The sequence below is a fragment of the Athene cunicularia genome, assembly GCF_003259725.1.
Source record: "Athene cunicularia isolate RWA chromosome 8 unlocalized genomic scaffold, athCun1 chr8_part1, whole genome shotgun sequence".
Classification (NCBI taxonomy): domain Eukaryota; kingdom Metazoa; phylum Chordata; class Aves; order Strigiformes; family Strigidae; genus Athene; species Athene cunicularia.
Window position 1 is genome coordinate 23478999 of NW_020799109.1, and position 21990 is coordinate 23500988.

Consider the following 21990-nt stretch of genomic DNA (forward strand, 5'->3'; position numbering starts at 1 on the left):
CTGCTGCAGTATGGTTTGCTGCAGGGATGGGACGAATATATTATTTATCAACAAGCAGTGAAATTTTCAGGTTTGTACATTCAAATAAATGCATTAGATATACAGAGCTCATAAATGTCAACTACATAGCAAATTAATGGTCAAGTCATCGATTGAATGTGCTGTGACTATTGACCTTTGCAACACCTATTCAACTACTTATTACAATATAGTTTTCAAAAATTAAGTGTTTGATTTTTATTACACTCCAAGAATAACATGTCATAACTCAAGCTTTTCCAGTCAGAGAAGAACTGAAGTATTAGATTCGTCCCTTCCCTCACTTGCTGCACACAGAAACAACAGAAGCAAATTTAGAAGAAATATAAAAGCAGTAAAGCAGTACCTGACCAGAAAGGAGTGGAGGAAGGGGGAACAAAGCTGTAGTCTGGAGGAGTTACAAAAGAAAACCCACAGAACAAAGAAGGGGCTTAGAGAAAGAAAGAGAAAAAGAGAAAAGCAAAAAAACATTGAAATATTGGCACAAGATTAAATAATAGTTTTTTAACTATATAATTCATTGATAATAAGGAAACTAAGGTTCCCTACTAAGGATGTCTGGAAGGAAATTGACTATAATAACTAGAAAATTTGAATCTATGATTTAATTTTTAACAATTGCATTTTTCAAAGAGAAAAGTAGAAAGACGACACCCATTCAGGGTTTCACAGAAGCAAATTAAAACTGTAGACTCTTGCAAATTTTTTCAGATTTAACAGAAATTTTGTGTTCCCCACTTCTAACTGTACAAAAGCAGGAAGTTATGCATACATAAGAAGACTAGTCATATGCCTTAAATTAGGAACATATTCTAAGTATCAGTTGAACTGGGGTCTCATAGTATGCATGGGAAAAAGCATGCATTTTGCCCTGATAATCATTAACATCAGTAGGAACTCCACAGCTAAACTACATCCTCTAAGGCCCAAACAGTATTGCTCATCTTTGCAGTTTTCCCTAACTTAAGAGAAAACCCTTGAGCGAGAAAAAAAAGCCTGAACTTGGCCTAGGCAGAACTAGCACATCATCCTAGTCCCTGTAACAGCTTCCTCAGGTGAAAGGTTAGAGGTGCATTTTCTCTACTGCCAACAAACCTAGGGTCAACATATTTTTAAATACAAAATTGCATTAAATGAACTAAAATCACTTCAAATGGAACTCGTTGACATGTTCTCACATTTTGTTTCTCTTTTGAAGAGGCAATGAAGATATACAGTGTACAAAGTCTATTAAAGCCAGGATCTTTGCTCCCAGCTGTGATTTGGAAAGGGAATTCCATCCTTAACTGGATAAATTATAATGTAGCCTCTAAATTATGCATAACAATATCTATAATTACTGACCAAGAAAACGTAGCAGGGTTATATTGATCACATACAGCTGCATCCCTGAAGTTATTTCTTAGGACTACACATGAAACAAAATAATTTTGCTTCAAAATTATTATTTGCAGGAATGTCAAGTATATAACTATTTTATGCACAGAATGAACAAAGAATCCATGGATGTAATGATACAGTTTTGTACATCTTACCTGGATATTTTTCTGACAATGAAAGTACCAGCATAAATAAAATAAACAAGACCGATACTGCATTTTAATGTTCATAAACTATGGGTTATTTGTTAAAAAACCCCACAAACTAACAGAAGTTTAGGTTAGTATCTCAAAGAAATACAAAAAAACCCCATACTCCAGGGCCTCTTGCACACTAGGAAACTCCCTTCTGATCGTTCACAGTGATTATCCTTTCTCGACCTCTAACACTGTATCTGAGAATGCATGAGGTTACCTCTGTTACACTGAAGCTAGTAACCATAGATTGCAGCTCTATGTGGAAACACATTACACCAACTGAAAGGGCAACTTGACTGAAGCAGTGTGTCCATTCTGAGACACAAATAACTGCCTTTTTTTTCTACAGAAGTACAATAATAGTGTGCCAAAGTAGCATGCAGGAATAATGACAGGTTACGTGCTGTATAGTGGGTGGTTGGTCCTTTCCTGTCCATGCATTATCTTAATTTTTTGATAATTTTTCTGTCCAGTATAACTGGAGGTTTGTTTTTACACATGAAATTCTGGACCACTCAACCTGTGTGGGCAAGGAGATTCCACCAGATTTGCACAGATAACTAGCCTATTTTTAAATGTCACCTATAACGGGTTTAGTGTTGGCTTTTAAGGAGAAAGGCTAGGTTCTTCTGTTTCCTTAAGGGCTGGGATGACACTTACTTATATTACTTTATCAACAGATACTTTTACACAATAATGCATTAAACAGTAGAAGCAGATAACTACTTAATGTACCTACTTCTAGACTACAGGTGATGAAGAACATAATTTGGCTTCATGATTTAGGTTACATTAAAATCTACATTTCATAAAGACTCAGATTTCTCAATATGATTGTGCTCTTCAGTAGATTGGAATAAAGTACAAAAACTATTCTGTAAAGAATGTCAAATTTTCTTCCATTTTTGCCTTTATTTCATTAAATGGTCGATCACCCCTCTAATCTAATGTAAGAATTATTGGGTTTTTGTGTAGCAAAACAAAATTTGATCATAGTATGTCTAGAAAAGACTAGGACTGAAAAATTAAGAAGAAATAATGTACCATTTCCAAAAAAATCTTTCTAATTAACTTGAATTTCTATATTGAAAAAAGTAAATGTCTGGCAGCTTTTACAACCACATTAAAAGTGTACAGTAAATATCAGAACAGAGTGGGTGACTTCTGCAACACCGGAAGACTAAAAAGTAAAGTTCCAATTAAAGTGGAAAGGAAGCCAAACTAACTATCTCCATAAAAATGAAGATTTTTGTTCTAAACATCTAGCAGAAGCAAGAATCAAATTTCCTGAAAATAGAAGTTACAAGGCAATTTATTATGATTCATATCAGAAATTACATGTAAAATGAAATACAACTTGATTTTCTTTCCTTCGATGGGTAAATGAACACATGACAATTACCAAAATTAATATAAACCTTTCTCACATTGTTCTAGAAAGTGAAGGTGATTTGGTATTGCCATTCAAATTCACAGCAGCTCTAAGACTTTGGCAGCAGAAAATGATACAACACTGTGAGTCTACAATGGTTCAACTCATGTTTTCTAGAAACACTTTTCCCACTTATCTGTCAATTATATATGCTAAAGATCAGCTGTTTTGAGTAAGAAGCTGATGTCTTTTCAAAAGCTGGCCTCATCAAAAAATCCAGATACTGTCATGTGAACAGTATAGTGCAAAATACTGAGCTGAAACCCAAAATCTCCTGAAAATCAGCTTCAAACTCCCAAAGTCCATTGCATTTGCTAGCTTCAGCCCCGTGCCTGTTAAGATATGGGGAATGTGACACTAAGTAGTTGCACAACTGAAAAACAAAAAAAAAGAAATGGGAAAGTGCCCTTCTCTCTTCAGCTGACTTGTCTGGCTTCCTTTCAACAGCTGTTTTCCTGCACTCAGATTAGGTGGGAAGAAGTCAAACATACATCTGTGTGGCAGTTCTCAGTAAGGGCTTTGAAGTAAACTTAATGTCCAACTGCTGCCCCATGTCTTATTTTCTTCCTCTGCTAAATAAAACTGCAGCCTAACATTTTCCAACTTCTTTCCAAATTCAGCTGAGCAGGGTTCACACAGACTAGATACATAATTATTCTAACATCAACTTGGTAAAAACTAATAGGATAGCTTTACAACTGAGTGTCATGACTCACAGATGAGCTTTTTGGAAATTTTGCTTAGAACAGAAATTTTGCTTAAAAACAAAACAAAAAATTAATTCCACACTCATGGTGACATACTAGCGCCTTAAAAGACAATTGTCAAATCCATTACATGAAAGTGTCATCCAGAGTCAATCTAGGTAAACCAGAAGAATTGTGGAAATGTATTAGACTTTATATGAGGAGTCTGAAAATTGCAGGGTTTTTGATCAGTTTGGCCTAAGATAAAAACTGCCGGTTGCCACCAGCATAGTTTGTAACATTAAATGGCTCATATTTACTGTAGCAGAGATGCACTTTCTTATCCCCTTGTCTAAAATGAGAGCATTCCACACTCATTTCTCTTGCTCTTCCATACACTACCTAAAAGATCTTATTAAAGAGACCGTTTCTTTTGTATGTGGACTGAAGGTAATGAGGATGTACCGTAAGTCTTGTATCCTGTATAGCATGAAATGATTGAGCTAATGCTCTCACAGACTAACAAATTGGTGGACAACATAGATACATTCTAACTGGCCTAAGAAAACAAAACAAATTGATTCTACTCACATTCAATAATAATAAAAACAAATACAAAGTGAATTAAGCAGGGCATATCCTCTCAACAATTATAGCCTTAATGCTGTGAGGAGGCAAAGGATGAGAAAAGCACAAGAGATGACAAGAAAAAGAGAGAAGCAAAGGGAGATCACAAGCTGAAGGGAGGAAAAAGGACAGGACAAATAAATGCACCAAGAAAGGAGCTGTACTGAGATACAGCATAGCAGAGAGACAACTGACAGAAGGGAAGTGGTGAAAGAAAACAGAAATGGAAGGAATAAAGAGAAACTGCGAGATCGAGACAGAATAAATGAAATGCACAGACACACTGTTTTGTTACAATCATCTGTTTTAAATTACTTTCAGTTTAATTAGGAGAGACAGAAAGTCTCAAAATTCATAGAAATTTTACGGAATAGTGGCAAGCAGGTAAACAAAAGCTCACAAACAGCAAATGAAAGTAACACAGCCAGCTTCATAATCACAAAGACTAGACTGGACTCTATGGTCTTTCACAGCAGTCTTCATACTGTTAAAATGCCCATTAATTTTTATTTTCCTTTTATTATCTGTTGTAATACAAAAATACAGCCATTGTCTGAAGAACTGCAAATCTAATATTTGCTCTTTGACAGAAACATTAAATACTTTCCGAAGGCCAGCCATGTGGTTGTTTTTATCATTAACATTGAACGTGTATGTGTCATAAAAATCATGCTACCTTTCACTTCAGTTGCAATAGGTTAAATAAAGGATACCACATACATTGCAAATCTCAGTTTATTTCTAAATTTCACAACTTTTTAACTGCTATTTATATTGCACAGTAGTTCGTTAATGTTCAGAAGCTCAGAGGCCTGTAATAAACACCTAAGGTTAAAAGGCAGGCATAAAAATAATTATAATACAGTAAATCTAATGGGGTTTTTTGAGAAATACATGTGGTATTACTGAGATGCTACTTCATATGGCTACACTACAAGATGGATTTATTTAAATCCCTTTTTAAGGATTAGAAATTGTCACAGATATTATTAACACTTGTAGCTGCATGTATGCAAATGTCCGAAAAAAACTAGGCAGGATACAGTTTAATCTCTCCCCAGCATGCCTAATAGATTTTTGAATATCAGGGAGATTTTAAGTTTGGCAGCAAGACTAACTTGCTAGACGTGTTTATAAACCTCCTGGCAGATCTGAATCTTCTTAGCTTCAAAAAATCCTAGCTAAAAGCATTACCATATTAATTGGTTATATGTCAAAAATGGAAAATGAAGACCTTCAAAGTACTTCATCCTTTTAATATTTATATGACAGAAAATAATATACGAAAATTTATAATACTCACAGTTGCCACCTGTTCTGTTACTCCTTTGTCCTACTGAGTTTTCAGATTCTTTGTATGGAAATTGAAGAGTAGTATCCAAACTTCGAAAACCTTCTTTGAGAGAGTGGTGCTTATAGTACTCTACGAGTTCCTTTCAGAAAGAAAAAATACTGTGTCACTAGAAATTGAAACCACATCCTTTTCAACATTCTGGTTACAGTCAATGACAGTTCTATCATACAAATAACATTTTATAATACAACATCCCACAGTACATGTTTATTTTTTAAAAAATCAAGTATCTTAAATATTGACTGCTTTTACCACATAACTGGTTTGGGGGCTTTTTGGTTTTGCTGGGGTTTTTTAAGAAAAGCATTATTGTCAGAGTCAACACTTCTGGCTCCTTTGAGCCAGATTAAGCATGCATTTGTTTTTCTGAAGTCAGGCAGAAGGCAAGGTCAGCTGTTTGTTCAGTATATAACAGTAACTGTCTCTGTTTTGTAAAATATCTTTTGCAATGATAAGTGATATTTATCCACAAATGTATTTGTAAGTACACAGGTCTGAAATAAGCAAAGCATAAGGCTTGCATATGCATGTATGTCAACAGTAACTTGAGAAGATACACAGATCATGTTAAACTTTCAAGGCCCTGCCATTAAAATTGGGGGGTGTTGGTTGGTTGGTGTTTTTTTCCAGATAGCGCACACTGACTGAAAACTCCAGCATTTCACATTCTTCTTGGGCCCTATCCAAAAATTTGTCTCTGTGTGTACATGTGTGCATATATAAACACACATATGCACACAACATATACACACACACAAATTTTTAATATATATATGCACATATTTTATCTATAGATATGCACATACACACAGATATATGAAAATTTTTTAAAATGGCTCAAATAGTTTATGTAGCCAAGGAGATAAGTTACTTTGGTTTCTATTCCAAAGAAGGCAACACCCACCAAAATACTGACAGCTCGTGTTATTCCTTTGCAATCTTCAACCACTGCCATTGTCTCTTACATTTGAATTGGCCCTATAACAGCCTACATCAGTGATATATTAATTCCAGCCAAACAAAAGGATCCTCAAATTATTTAGTCCAAGATCTAGTGCATAAACCATAAACTCTTGATAATAATCTGAAGAATATCTTCTGAACTCTGAAGCACTTGAGTCCCCACACAGTGAGCTGTAAAATCTACACCTGCTTTTAACAGTTCATAATCACAGACATGCCAAACACTCCAAGTAAGCAGAAAGGCCAGGACACTAAGAACTGTTCAGGCTTTGTTGTCCCATACCAGCACAGCATGCAAGCTACAATGTCAGCAACCACATTTTCTGTCACGTATCACCGAGTACCCAGACATTCAAATTACCAAGGCTGCAAAGAGGATGATTTGCAAGTACGAAGCATTCAAAATAGGATTTCTGCATAAATGGAAAAATAACTACTATGAAACTTCTGTTACCTTTTTCCACCACTTAAATCCACTAGAATTATGCTGTTTGGTAAAGATAGTAAGAATTTCAATTGTACAGACTTCACTTGTTAGCAAAATAAGTAAAATGGCTCCAAACTGAGAAAAAAATTACTTTGGGTCACAAAGTTCCAGTTGCTTTTAAAAGCTTAATTTTCAATACCATTCTTCCACAAAAGCAGTCAACAAACAAGATTCTAAACCATTCATTGTATAAATCACAGTGGCAAGCTTACAAAGTAAGGTATAAGTAGAACCTGCCAGTGTGGATGGGGGTCCTCAGGAGTCTGACACCATGATTCACATCAGCAGCACAGCTGACCTTTCACTCCACCTTGGCATGCTTAACACACTTAGCACATTTTAATTACTCTTGTAAAAGTTTTTCAAATGTACTATGCAAACTATGTACAAGAGCTGTTCTACTTTTGCCACCTCCAAAGTAGTACAGAACACTGTGTCACTGCAGATCACTACTTTAGGTTGCCATGGCTGCTGCCTTTGTCTCTCTTCTGCTCTCAGTTCTATGCAGACTACTTTTGTTCTTCTATTCTTCCAGACACTGTTACTTTTTCCCTTGCATCTACCCAGAACAAAGCAGTTGTTCCACAGCATATGCAAAGAGTACTTACACTACCACTTGTCTAACTCTCAAGGGCAGACTTCATAATATCCTAAAACTGAGTTGTGAAATGAGTTTTTCCTAACTGAACATTAGCAAGGCTGAACAGGTAGCGATGAGGCCTTTACACTACAAATTTCTTTTGTCCTCTCAATTCTTTGGCACAACGCATATGCTTTTTTATTTCTTTTTCATCCAAGTTTGTGTCCTGTACTTATATCTCTGATCATTCAGCTCTATTTTGAAACTTCCATCAGTGCATTAAACTGCATTACTGTCATACGCAGGTATCTGGCAGGATGCAACTCCAGCTCACGTGCTTTGTCAAGATCCTGAGAGTGGTCACATGTTTTCCTCAGTTTCCAGAGAATCATTTGTAGTGTTTGCAGATTAAGTAAAGACCTCCTTCGTGTATTTGAGGAATACCATGATTTCTGTTGCTACCACTGATAAGATCTCAGGGTCCCCATCCCTAACATTAAACACTTCAACTGCTTTTCAAGCGTCAAATGAAGACTGAGTGCAGAAACAGCTTGGTGGATTCTTCATCAGTAAATGTATGTTCTTCCCATTCCAATGAGCACTTATTTCAAATAGGGTCAGGCAAAGCATAGATTTCTGCTTGATTCTTTTACCACTTGCAGGATGTTCTTGCTTTACAGAGTATCAGTGGATAAATTAAAATAATTTCTAAGAATTCCTGGTTTTAAAGTTTCTCTCCCTACACTTGTTTTGCATTGTCCATTTTTATTTATCATTTTAGAGTACTTGGATATGCATGCAGGAAGGCTGCAGCATAAGTTTTAATCCAATTAATTGCACTCAATATATTAAATGAGCTTCCTTTCCTTCCTTTATGCTTATCCTTTAAGCATAAAAAAATGCTTAAGTAGTAAAATTTTACAAATGCACTAAGGTAATTTATTCAGACACCTTGTATTTGTGAGTCTTGTCTGAACAAAATGAGCTATCAAGAAATTCTTTAAAATTAAAGTTAAAAAAAAAATTCTTCCTAGCACAAGATGACTCAGACATAACACTGAAAACTCACTTATTTCTGGGAATAAACAATGCCTGTAGTTGGAGTGAAAATTAATGACACCACCTATGTTTTGTGTGTTACTACTATAGCTTGCTAGAGTGGTTTGCTGACACACTATAAGCTCGAAGTACCCACACAATAGTTTTAATTTAGACTAGTAAACATTGACTCCAGATTACTATTATTCCAACAAGGATTCCTGGTGTACCAGGATGACCAGCCTCTCCCAAGTTTTTCTAGGCTGACACACCTGCACCTTATAACCTTCTCCCTCTGAATTTATACATCAATACGCATCATTATGTACAGCACTATAGGTGTACATGAGCTGGGCTGGGAAAGAACCTTCACCTAGCTACTTTTAGGGATTAATACTATACAGAGAAAGATTTCCAAAGACATCAATTCTCCTTTCAAAATTCAGCCTAACTCTGTACTGGGCTGATGCATGGGATTCAAATTCATCCCCCCTTCCACATCGCTACAAGGGACACAGTCCATTCATAAATGTAAATATGAAGTTTTAACCTCAGAAATGTAAAAAATTACCATATTATCAGGTATGGACACAATTCAGATCTCTCACTCACAGCCTCCTGTAATTTCACAAACCAAAGTAGCTCTGACTAAAAGTAACAGCTATACAGAAAAATCGCTCATTGTTAAAAACACAATCAATGCTTACCATTAAATTTTTAAATTTTCTGTTTTCTGCAATGTGGAAAAAGCCATCTCTTGTTAAGATCTTGATGTGTTTCACTTCGTTATTGTACCTGTGGGCAATGAATAACTTATGAATATAAATGTGTTTCTAATCAGATGCAATCAATAATTACCTGAGGGCATGCCCCAATAACAACATATGAATAAATTCTTAAGACAGAATGTATATCTGTGCCAAACTAAAGTTGACATCTAATTAACCAAACATATTTATGAAAGTACAGCTGAGAAGGTGATCTGTATTTGCAAAAAAAAAGTCACAACTAACTGCTCATTTTAACTTGGAATTCCCATGTATTTCTTACTTTTATATTCATGTTGATAAACAACATGAAAGCAAACAAGACCCTCAAAATAATTTGCATCCACAAAACTTATGAACCCACATTTGGTGAAATGTCTGAGATGCAAAGGTCTTTGACAAGTTCTCACTGAAGGCAAACGTTCTTATTCACTTCAGAGAAGCAGATTCCATTATACTGCAAACACTTGCTTACTAAACCAATATACTAGGCCATAGTTTTTGTAGACCTGTTTGCTATAGCAGCAGTATAAAACCATTGCTACCTTCCTACCATAAATCATGGGTATTTTTGTCAGCAACTTCAGTTTCCTACACTGACTCTCTTAAAGGCTGCATGTGATTTGTCACTAACTGTTCATAAACAAGAAACTGTTCATACACTCAAACAACGAGTGGGACGCCCTGTGGGCGGGAAGCAGAGTGAGCCCTGCGGAGGTGGGGTGGTGGGCTGGTTCTCTCTCCCTCTCTCCTGTTGTTGCCCAGAGACAGAACTTGCCTAACTTCGCAGGGACAAGCCAGAGAAAATGAGAACCACCTTCTGGAACAACCTATTGCACATGTGTAAGAAAGACATATAAAGGCAATACCCCATGTGTGTCTTTGTTGACCCACCACCTATGGACCACACTGGCTACTCTGCAACACTGTGGGATCCAAGGGTGGTGATTCTCTTTTTCCTGTCCTCTCCTCCTCTCTCTCCTGTTTCCTCTTTATGCTCTCTTTCTCTTACATATATTCATGTGTATACGTTTTGTAGAAGTTGAATTGGGATCAGTTGTTCATTGATGGGTTATTAGGAAAATAGTCCTATTGCCAAAGTGTCTTTATTCGTTCTCCTAAGGGTTATCAGTTGATTGTTGCCAAGTTGTCTCCATTTACTTACTAAAGCAGTCAGTTAATAAAGTCACCAGCACAATTGTTCCTCTGAGTCATTGTGGTGACTTGGCCCACCCTGTGGCTCTGCTGGGCAGAGACCGGCTCTTCCACCAGCACACAGGCTCTCGGGAATTCAAGATTCACCCTCCCACTATGTGGGACAAGACATGATTATATAAATTGAAACAGGTTTTTATTTTCCTTATTTATTTCAAGTATTATCTAGACATAAATAGGAACAGGAAAATTTTCTGTAGGAGATATTATTCCACTTACTTAATACTAATTGCATATTCTCCCGACTCTTTGGTCCTATGCCGCACCAGGTAAGTGCTATTTACTCTGTTAATAAGTTCACTCTCTGCTTGCAGTCTTTCCATTGCTCCTGCAAACCTGTAACAGAGAACAATAAAAATTTCCTATGATTTTTCTCAAAGCTACAAAGAAAGGTCTATCAATTATGCAATGCAGCATCCCAATATTGTGCATATGATGGGGACCTAAAAATACGTCAGTTACAACTGAATACCACTTCCAGATCTTTGAGTGAAGAATAAAGCATGAAGAAATTCCATGCAGAGGGGGGGATGGAAATTCTTAATTAGAAAAGTACTTGTGCACATGCTGAACGCCTATTAGGGAAAGTACTCAAGACTGAACATTAGCTGAATAACTACTGGCTTAAAGAGCTCATAAACCTAAATGTGTTTCTGAATCATTTGTTACAAGTGAGACAATAAAACAGTGGTCCAGAACCTTTGAACTTCCCTGAGTTCTAGGAGGATTCATCTTAACAGAGTGGAGAAACAGCCACTGGTAGTACATTAGGTCAAAAAAAAGACCTATACAAGAAGTTGGCATTTATACAAACACACTATTTTATTCGGGTTTATAATTATTCGTAATTTTTAAAGGCTGAAGTGTAATAGGTAGACTAAACATCTTCAAGAAAAAAAAAAAACAAACACCACACCAGCCTAATATGTCCAAATTTGAAAGATCTGATGCTAAGAGTTGAAAACTAAGGCAAGTCACTGATGCCTGACTGCATAAGCAGATTTGTGCCCTTCTGCACTGGTTTGGGTGGGATTTCACAGGATGCTGTCAGCAGACATTTATTTGCAAAACAAGAAGTTAAACTGTTAATTAAGGAAAGTGACCTAACTTCCACGGAAATTATGCTTATTTTAACATTTTAGAAAGTAGTCTAAAGGCAGTCAATATCACAGACCACTATTGTGTAAGATTTCATACTAATCACTACCAATTAGAATGGAACTTTAAATAAAAAATAGTTACTTTAAAAAACACACCAGGGGACATACATTTGAAGTTTATCACAGAATACATGAATTTTTACAGCAAGTTTCAGGCTAAAGTAGTTTTGCAGTTAACTATTACAAATCCTTAGAAGATAAAGACATGCTTTCTTCTAAAAAAAATATAAATAACTGTTAGAATTTAATGTAGAATATCAGTTTCAAATCGTAAACATTCTATTTGGCTTGTTACAAAAAATCAGTATTTGTTTAGATCTGATTCTGATTTCACTTTTGGCAAACTAGAGGAAATCAGAACTCACGTCTAAATGACAAAGCATAAAACTAGTGAAAGAACAAAAGTGATGGTTATTCTATTCTCTCAAAATCATCATGTCTTTTCAAGAAGCGATCTGAATTCCAGCAGAGTTCACATGCTTACATAAGCACCAGACCACCAGTGGTTGTAGTTTTGATACACTGTCTTTTTATATCTCTAGTGTCTTTTTTTTTTTTTTTTTAAGGAAATGTAGAATTATTCACAAGACAAGATGTATTTAATATTATTCTTTGTCTTTATTCATTTAACACGTAAGATCATGCATGCTTCATGTTACACTCATCTCTTATTATTCTATTTCAGACCTCTGGAATTAAGCTGCACAGCTACAGACTTGTAAACAAAAAGTCAAAATCATTAAGCACTTCACTACATCAGAAATGCTTTTAGGTAATGCAGTGTGTTGATTTCCAAAACCGTTACAGTATGCCTTCTTCTGAAGCCTAGAAAGGTTAAACCAATATAAATTAAATTGTAATGAACACAGTTGTCTTTCTGTGACTGCTTCTTTCAAAGAGATTCTTGTAAGACTAGACAGAGACTCACCACAGTTGTGCAGAGTAGTCTACTGGTTTAGGAACCTAGGACATGAAAAGATACAAGAGAATGAAGGTCAAGATTTTTATTAATCAACACAAATTAGGTAGCATTGATCTAATTGTCATCCAAATGAAACAAGTTAAAAGAAACAGATGATCTAATTAAGTCTGCAAGTCTGTTTTCTTTTGAAGGAAGTTATAATAAAGGATAAATATTCCATACAATTCTGAAAGTAGTACTGCTTTGGTGCTGTGACTTAATAGAACTGTGTCCTGGCTCAGCTAGGATAGGGTTAATTTTCCCCAGCAGAGAGAGAGGGGGAAGGGATCTCCAGCCAGGTTATTCATACCATGCGGAGTCAGGTCCAGGGGCAGGAACTTTTTTCCTTGGTGGCTTTTGGTGGTGGGAAGCACACGGCAGGTTTGTTCCGTGACCATTGCAGTATTTCTTTGTATATCTTTTGTCTTATTCAGTGTTATTGCTGTTTATTGTTGTTATCATTGCTACTGTTGTTGTTCAGATTGTTTATCACACTGCTGTATTAAATTTCTTCTTATTTTAACCCGGGGTTTGTGCCTCACTGTCAGCCCAGGCTGAGGGTGGGGGAGGGGCAACGTGGTCTCAAGTCCCGGCAGGGCTTAAACCACCACAAACTGTTAAAGCTTTTCTGACAGTGCCTACATTCAAATTTCATAAATGAACTAGCCCAATATGACATATTGTTGAAAAGTATCAGTACAATTAAAAACGTGCAATAAATTTAAAATGTGGAATAAATTTACATTAATGTATAAAATTCACTTCATGTTTTCAGGATTGTATGACCTTAGAAAGACTGTCTACTAGGAAATACAGTATAAAATCTTCTGAGAGTGTTGAGGATAATCCATAGATTGCGTGGAATGACATCATTCATACCTTTGTATTTGACTTGTTTAACTCTTGTACTGGGTTTTAACAAGTACAGAATTTGATTCTCAAATTCAATTTAAAAAATTAAGGAAACTACAATCAGTTTGCAAAATTGATGTTATATGTATATATAAACATATGCACAGATAATATTTATACATGCACAAGGTGCACCGTGTAGCAATCCCCATGAAAACCAGCATTTCATCTTGACCATCTCCCACTGGCATACGATACTTCAGTATTATCCTACTTTTCTTAACCAACGCGTGAAACTTGAAAAGTCCTGAAAAATTTTAGTGGAAGCTTAGCATACATCTTTCAGACTTTTAAGCTATGTCATATATTCTGATTACTGAATGATTATTTTTTTCCTTCCAGTAAAACCGAAGAATGTTTTACTATTTTCTGAAATTTAACAGGGAAAAAATTACAGTAACATTCTTCTCATATTTTTTTATTCATGATATATGGCATGTCTTCAACAGAGACTTCCAAACACAGATCTACTCGGGAAGATACTACTATACAGGCCTACAAAAAAAAACAGTTACAGTTCCCACTAACTTGACATCAGGTATCAAACTCTGACCTCTATAAAAGTCTCTAGACCTGACCTTGAAATAAACTCCAGTAATGGGTCAAGCCTTGCCTCGCAAAAAACCAAACAAACAAAAACCACAAGAAAACCAACACAAAACCCCCACCTCCCTGCATACTTAATCACAGTATTCTGCAGCTAAATTTGCAAGAGTCAAGTAATACAAAATTTTTGTGTTAACATGTCCAAAATGCTACAGTATATTTCAGCAATATTGCTGAGGTACTAACAGGCAGGTTTTGAATGGAAAAAGCAGAATAGGAAGCTATAAAGCGATTACTGAACCAGGATATTGTTAACTAAATCCCAGCAGACATCTGAGTTGAGGGAATGTACAGGGGAATATGATTTTTACAACCACTTGTGTTGGTAACGTATCTTGCAACCTCCTCAAAAAAGCATGGTTACCAGAATGAAAAATTACTAAATTATTGAAACAAGTAAGGATTGTTATAATTTCACCATTTTAAGCCTCAACACTTGTTATATAGTGCACTTACTCCAAACACCTCACTTAAAACACTGGCAAAGTATATTCTTAGTTAACTTCAGAACACTTCTTTACTGAAAATGCTTTCAATAAACTTAATTAGGAATTAAATTAGTATTTCTCCTAACTTCTCTTTCTCCACAGAAGTAAACAAAACTGCTCAGGTTTTTGTGATAGGATTGGATTTTGGCTAACTTTAAATTTACTTAGAATATAACTTATGTTCCTGTACTGGTTTTATTTCCATGAACCAAAATTTGCAGAGTTCCCAAAGCTCTGCTTACTGCCTTTGACATAACACTCACTCAAACTAAATACATAACCATTTACTCAAATGCTGCTCAACACAAGATTTTTTAATGATAAATTTCTGATTTTTATGGAATGGCTCAAAACTCACATTTTTTCTAAATAACAAAGCAGACAGTAGTGTGGAACACATTAAAGTTCTCTGTGATAAAACTAAAGTCACATGTTCTGCTTGCAAAACCGTAAATCTATCCAGATGTTAAAACAGTCATTAAATTAATCTAGTTCTTGAGACAGAAAAAAGGAAACATGCATTACTCCCAAACAGTATTTTTAGTGCCAGTGGTATGCAAACCCCTTTGAAGTGTAGGGGGTCTAACACAGCCAGATACTACCACAGGCAGCAGCAGTGGCTCTTCACATACCTGCAGCTACTGATAGTGCTACTTGGGCACCTCTGTTTCTAATGGTAAGACTTGGAAAAATGTTATCAGATTATGAATATGCTGACAAAGAATTCCTATGAGAAATGTTTTAATGAAGCAACCAAATGAGACAGTTCAAGGCCAGCTAGTCACTTACAGAGTCTTTACATGTTGTGAGATGTTTCAGTAATACATTTCATATACAGAAGAATTTACCTTTAATGATTTTACTATACTCTATAGGACTAATTCAATAACATGCATTCTAACAGCAGCAGAAAAAGAAAGAATAGTTAAAAAAAATACTCTTAATTTGTCAAGTAGTCCTACTATGTCAGAAAGGATATAAAAATTCAGACAGTTTATGTCCATTCTCCAGAACAGTTAAACAATAGATGAGCAGTCCTTTTCATTAATTTTGAATGGACAGATATGTATATAACGAGTGTTGTTCACTGTCATGAAACAGAGTAAAATCAAACGTTATTCCAGAAGGTCCTGGTTCATACTGTGCTATGTATCCAATGCATCAATAGAAATGTGAAAACTAGAGGAAATCTAGGAAGAACCAGATAGTACTCATATGGTGCAGAAAATGTCTACAGACATATATTACTTACTACAAAGAGGAAAAAATTGTTTATAGGTACATCTGTGAGAAGTCTGGAGTGTAGATATTCTGAAGCTCAGCAGTTTTTCATTCAATATTCATTCCTAAACTCTTTTGATGTATGTATTTTATGCTGTTTCTGGGCATTTTTATATCAGCTGGTTGTAAAGACTGTTAGACTTAATAATCACAATAAAAGTTATAGCATGTTTAAAAACTGACAGATGTTTCAGTATATTTAACAGCATCATTTATCGTAATAAGATGTTTATATTTCGTCCTTCCAAGTTAACAGTGGTGAAGCATCAATTTATCTTTTTGTTCTGATCATGACACCAGTTGGTAACATTTCATGAATAATATTTATTCATTCTGTAACACTGCATTATTTTCAATATTCCTCTAACCAGTATATTTTAAATTTAGCAGAAAGCTTTATCACTAGAAAGGAATCTTGACAACACCCCAGCAGCATTTTTCCTAATGTTGGATATCCCACTTTCTCTGCTTTAAAGTATAGTTGTCATTCCTGAAGTGCTGCTACAGTTGCTGTCAATGACACTACGCAACGACTGGGTGGCTCCAAGAACCTAACACCAATAGACAACAGGTACTGCCTGTGTCCAGGACAGTGACACTACAACAAACAAGGGGTGGAGGGAAGAAAGCTAAATTCACGTAACACTTTCATCTTTATTCCAGATCTGTTCTCTCACCCAACCTAAAATACCTTGTGCCTACAAATATAGTGTACTAAGGATGACTCAAGATATCCTAATGTATTTATAGTCTTTATGATCACACATATATTTGTTTTAGAAACTAAGGCACAATATAAACCTTAAAGGCATACCAAAATGCAGCCACTAACAGCTGATTCCACCTACTTATAAACTATTTAAGTGGCATATCTTGATTGCTGTAGTGAAAGCAATTCTATTAATAAGTCAAACTGTTGTGAATCAAGTTAAAGGTAGTTAAAGCTGTCTTAAAGCAAAGTAAGGAATATGATTCATCACTGGGGTTTTATAGGTTTACATCAATTAATCTCAGAGACATACAGTGATCCGATGCACAGTGTTACAAAAGGTTAGGAATGAAGGAGCAAGCATACATTATATTAAGGCATCATCACATCTGTAAACAAAACTCTTGAGTACATATTACAAAATATTTTTTCTTACTGTTATACTGAACTTTTCTAGACTAAGAACATTCTTGTGTGAAATTAAGGTAGGTAAAAACCTACAGAGAAAAGAAATTTATCAAGTAGCCTGAATGCAAGGTTTTATATTAGTTTTATGCATTTTTAAACTACTTACTGTGTAATCCCTCTCTCTAACTCAAAGTGACTGGAGAACAGATTAGAACCACAGCATTCTCACCTTACTGCTGGTGAAGAAAGGTAGTGCACTTTCCCATAAAACTTGTTTGTTCTATACTCTGGAAACTCTTCAGACAGTTCAATTTATTAATACTCCCAAAGTTAAATCTGCCTCCCAGACATGTTTTCTTGACACGTCCTATCTACAGCTGATAACCAAAAGCATTAGAATGCTATATTTTAAGCAATATTGAACATACTACGAAAACACAAAGGAACTAGAAACAATATGATTTTCAAAGGCAAGATTAATAAAGCAATGGTATGAACTAGACAGTTTTCCTGTAATATGACAAACAGAATTAAACAATTGTACTCACACATGGGCTAGGCTTTACTGCATCACTTGGGAAGAATCCAAGCTCTCCTGTTGTTAGATTTCTGCCCTAGAAAAAAAAAAACCAAAATTTGCCATTTTTGCGACATAATGGGGATTAATAGTAAACAATAATACATGCACAAGGATTTAGAACAATGCAAGTATATCAGAGTCTTTAAAATAAAATGCTGTTCTAAAGTGTTAGTCAACAGTTGTGCAGGTTGTGTTGTTTTGTTGTGGGTTTTTTTCTTTAATTTATACAACTAATAAATAATTATAGCTAATACACCTGAGAGCTCAAAGAGGGGTTGTTCAGAGCCTGGGTTGTGATTCCCAGTTCTGTCAATATCTGCCAGTGTCTGATATTTTCATTAACGTTAATTATGTCCTTTTAAGTTACTTCCTCCTCAGCTAGAATCACTCTAGTGAGAGCTGACACACTGCAACATTACAGATCCCCAAAATGACTACAGCACCATGCAGCAGCAGCTGCAGCACCTGAGTAATCACTCTAATTCCAATGGGAACTTAGGGCTAACAATCAGCCAATGCAGACAGAAGGTTCTACAGTCAAGGTTTCCATAAATGATGCTAACTATTGGAAATAGGGTGGGCACGAGAATACTAACAGAATTACAGATTAACTTTCTATGATATCTTCACATGTTGTAGATGCAACTGGGGGACCAGCTGCAGAAAAGCATCCAGCACATCCTAAACTGAGCCTTTTATGCAACACAACTGCTGCCCCAAAGATGCAAGACCACCAATTTACTCTGGGCCAAAAGTGACCCGATGATGACAGAGGCATGCTTCAGCAGCTCACAATTCACCACTAGGCTCTCCTGAAGAAATACCTCCTCAGACAGACAGAACAGCAAAATAAAAACACCTTTCTAGACCCAGTAAACAGTCTGCTGTGACCATGCTGACCAATTTTCCAGAGCAGAACAGACCACATAGATAAAATTTCTAAACACAGATACATAAAATGAAGGCATCAAAATGTCTATTTTGGCAAACAAATGTTTTCATTTAACAGAATTTTAAGAGTCCATCAATGTCTAACTTCCATCAAATTTAATACAGACTGTAAGCATAATACACCATCAGCACTTGGCAATGAGAGTAAGCATCAGTACTTCACAAGCACTGTAATCTTGAAAATTACACTACTCTTTTTTTTTTTTTTTTTTTTTTTTTTTAGCATACCTGCAACATAAAAAATTCAAAGGGGAAAAAATGCTTCAGAAACAGACATAGCATTTCTTCAGGGATTTAGTTAATTTGGTTTCTGTAATACTAAATGTGTAATTGTACCCTAATACCACCATATAAAACAGAATTCAAGGATTTCAAACAGTCTAGAGATGAATGTAAAAGCAACAATTAACAAGGTTTTATGAAAAAATGAAAACATTCTTTGATTGTGATACCCCAAGCACAATAAATGAGTGCATCATTTTCCTAGGGTGATCATTATGCAGTTTATCATATACAGATCATAACCCCAGTAACTGCCATCTTTACCAAATATACAGAGAAGTGCAGAGGAGTTAGAGAAGAGAGAAAAGCCATTAAGCAGTATTTAAGCTACAATATGCTGAATAGTGATGGTATTAAAAAAGAATTATGTGCAAACAAGTAACAATCTTACAAATCTGAACCTGTGTTCAGCAAAGCTTCCTTGCCCTCTTTGCCACTATCTGCTTGAATACAGGTTACCCTTTGCATCCATATATTCTATTTACTCCCAAAACATTAATCCCTCTGAAGTACAGACTTCATCTACAAGCAGAGCTCTGACACAGTTTCCCATCTAAGTAATACTTATGATACTTATCTTACCTGAATAGCAAGTGGTATCAGTCAGAAAGACCAGCCACTGAATAAAATACATTAATGAGAAAAAGCATTTTGAAGGAACATAACTGAACATTAGTTTTGTATGTGCCTACACACCATTGTTATTCACAAGAAATATTTATATGAAGTGAAAGAAACTGAACAAGATGACACATCATGCAACATACGTCCACAACATCTAGAAAGAAGCCAAGATGAAAATTTGATGAGCTCAGGGACAGACTCCTGTGTTACCTTCTGAAAGTGCAAAAAGGGACATAATTTCAAATGTTCAGTAGCATTTCATAATGTTTATAGTGCCTTCTCCTGCAAGTCAGAAATACAATCTGGATACTTATAGGATTATCTCTTACTGTTCTTCCAGAAATGTATTTGCATGAACCAAAATCCAGAATGAAAGCTAGCTTAGATTTGCAACATTTAAACAATTCTATCTGCATTGAATTATACCAAACTGAGCTGTTCCATCTCTAATAAAAATAAAAAAAATAAAGCCATATTACAGCCACTGAAGAAACTGTAGCATATACAGAAAGATCAGACCATGGGACAATGCGATGTAGAGCCAACATTACACTACCTGGCTTAGATACTGCTAGCAGTACACAGTGATATGAATCTCAGCTTAAAAACCCAGTGGAGCAGCAAAGATCATGAGATTAGTTGTGGTTAGTACTAGTTAAATCATTATCACAATGCAGACGTTATAACATATATGCATTACCAATAAGGAAACTGAACTGCACTCCACAGACTTTCATTTTAATATTCTGTAGGTAAGAAGGCAATGGCACTTGCACCAGAAAATGAACCATCTGGAGGACACTGAACTTTCATTAAAATGAAGTGGTGAGAAACACTGTCATCAGTGGACAGACTTAGAAGAGAGGTACAGCATTAAGCAATACTCTTTGCCCAAGCAACAATCCTACAGTTCCCTTAGATGTCATCACTTGCTGGAAGATCCTGTTCTGCACAGATGTGGGGCACAGATGTGTCGCTTTGCTGGGCTAGGAGAGGCTACAAGACAAGTACGCATGCTATGAACAGTAGACCAAAACCAAAGCAAAAGCAGCAGTAGAGAAGTAACATGGACACACTTTCATCACATAAAATATACCCAAGTACTGTGACCAGTGCAAAACTTTGCCTTTGCATTTTCAGCAATACCATGAATGTAACAAGCACTGAGACAAACCAAGAAAGGCTTTGTCTTGTGAAGACAAGCTTCACATGAGGTAACTGCAGATGGCTTTGTTAGTTAAATAAAAGCAAATCCTTAAACAGAACAGGGTTTGATTTATTATACATTGCTGAAGGGAAAACGTTCACTTTAAAATGCTCTGCAATAATGAGCTCATACGAATAATTTGATAATGTCCTAAGAAAACCATGTTATTCTATACTTTAGAAATCCTAGCTAAATTCATCAAGGCTTGATGTCATCCATACACAAAACCATGACCTGTTGTCAGGTGATTATTTCAAAATTTAAGATCTATCCATCAACTCATTAAAAGCAAAATTATTATGCCACCATACTTAACTTCTACTAATCATTTCTTTCTACCTTACATTTCCTGCTTGCTAACTGCTTATTGTTTGATGAGCAAGAATTTCCCTTGAACACTGCCCTATAACGCCTTACGCCATTATAAAAGCAGAAGCAAAGGACTGGACAGGAGGACTGTTTTAAAATACGTATTATGTATATACTATTACATTGTATTTCTAAATTATTATATTATATATTAAAATATATATTACATGTATGTGTGTATACATATTCATATATATTTAAGGGCCAATTAAGCCCTTCAGTCCATTTCTTTCAATGACAGTCTCAGCAAGACTAGAAGCTGATTTAGAAATGTGTACCTGTTTAACAAAGGAGACTTTCTGAAATCACTTGACACATTTGCTCTAAATTTCCAGACTACTGCCTCCTATTTAGCTATGCACTGCCCATTAACTTCATTGGGCATGCACAGAACTAGAACTCCAGGACAGCTAAAATTTAGAAATTATCATGACCTTCATCCATTTTCATTTTGTTTACTGCAAAATGTGGTAAAAAGAGAAAGGAGGCAGATGAAAAATTACAAACCAAATTATGAACCACAAGGAAAAAAAGGCACTTTTACACTGCTGCCTCTCCAATGTTTCAATTTTATATCATATTTACAATATACTTAATACCTTTTGGATGTTTACATCAAAACCATTAACTACTGAGGCATAAGAATGAACATCTGTAATGGCTATTACTTGATATGGGTTTAATCTG

At 35.6% G+C, this 21990-nt stretch overlaps 1 protein-coding gene across 2 annotated transcripts in view; it reads right to left on the bottom strand.

Moving 5' to 3' along the window:
• VAV3 (vav guanine nucleotide exchange factor 3) overlaps positions 1-21990 on the bottom strand; it is a 143270-nt gene that overhangs the window by 10257 nt on the left and 111023 nt on the right. Inside the window, exons 21-26 of one of the 2 annotated variants that reach the window (XM_026854233.1) lie at positions 17839-17904; positions 12854-12888; positions 10985-11101; positions 9491-9578; positions 5665-5794; positions 386-469 (exon numbers count right to left, since the gene is read on the bottom strand). In XM_026854233.1, coding sequence (XP_026710034.1) covers positions 386-469; positions 5665-5794; positions 9491-9578; positions 10985-11101; positions 12854-12888; positions 17839-17904 — 520 coding nt within the window. The remainder of the gene's footprint in view (positions 1-385; positions 470-5664; positions 5795-9490; positions 9579-10984; positions 11102-12853; positions 12889-17838; positions 17905-21990) is intronic. The other variant, XM_026854234.1, reaches the window with a different exon arrangement.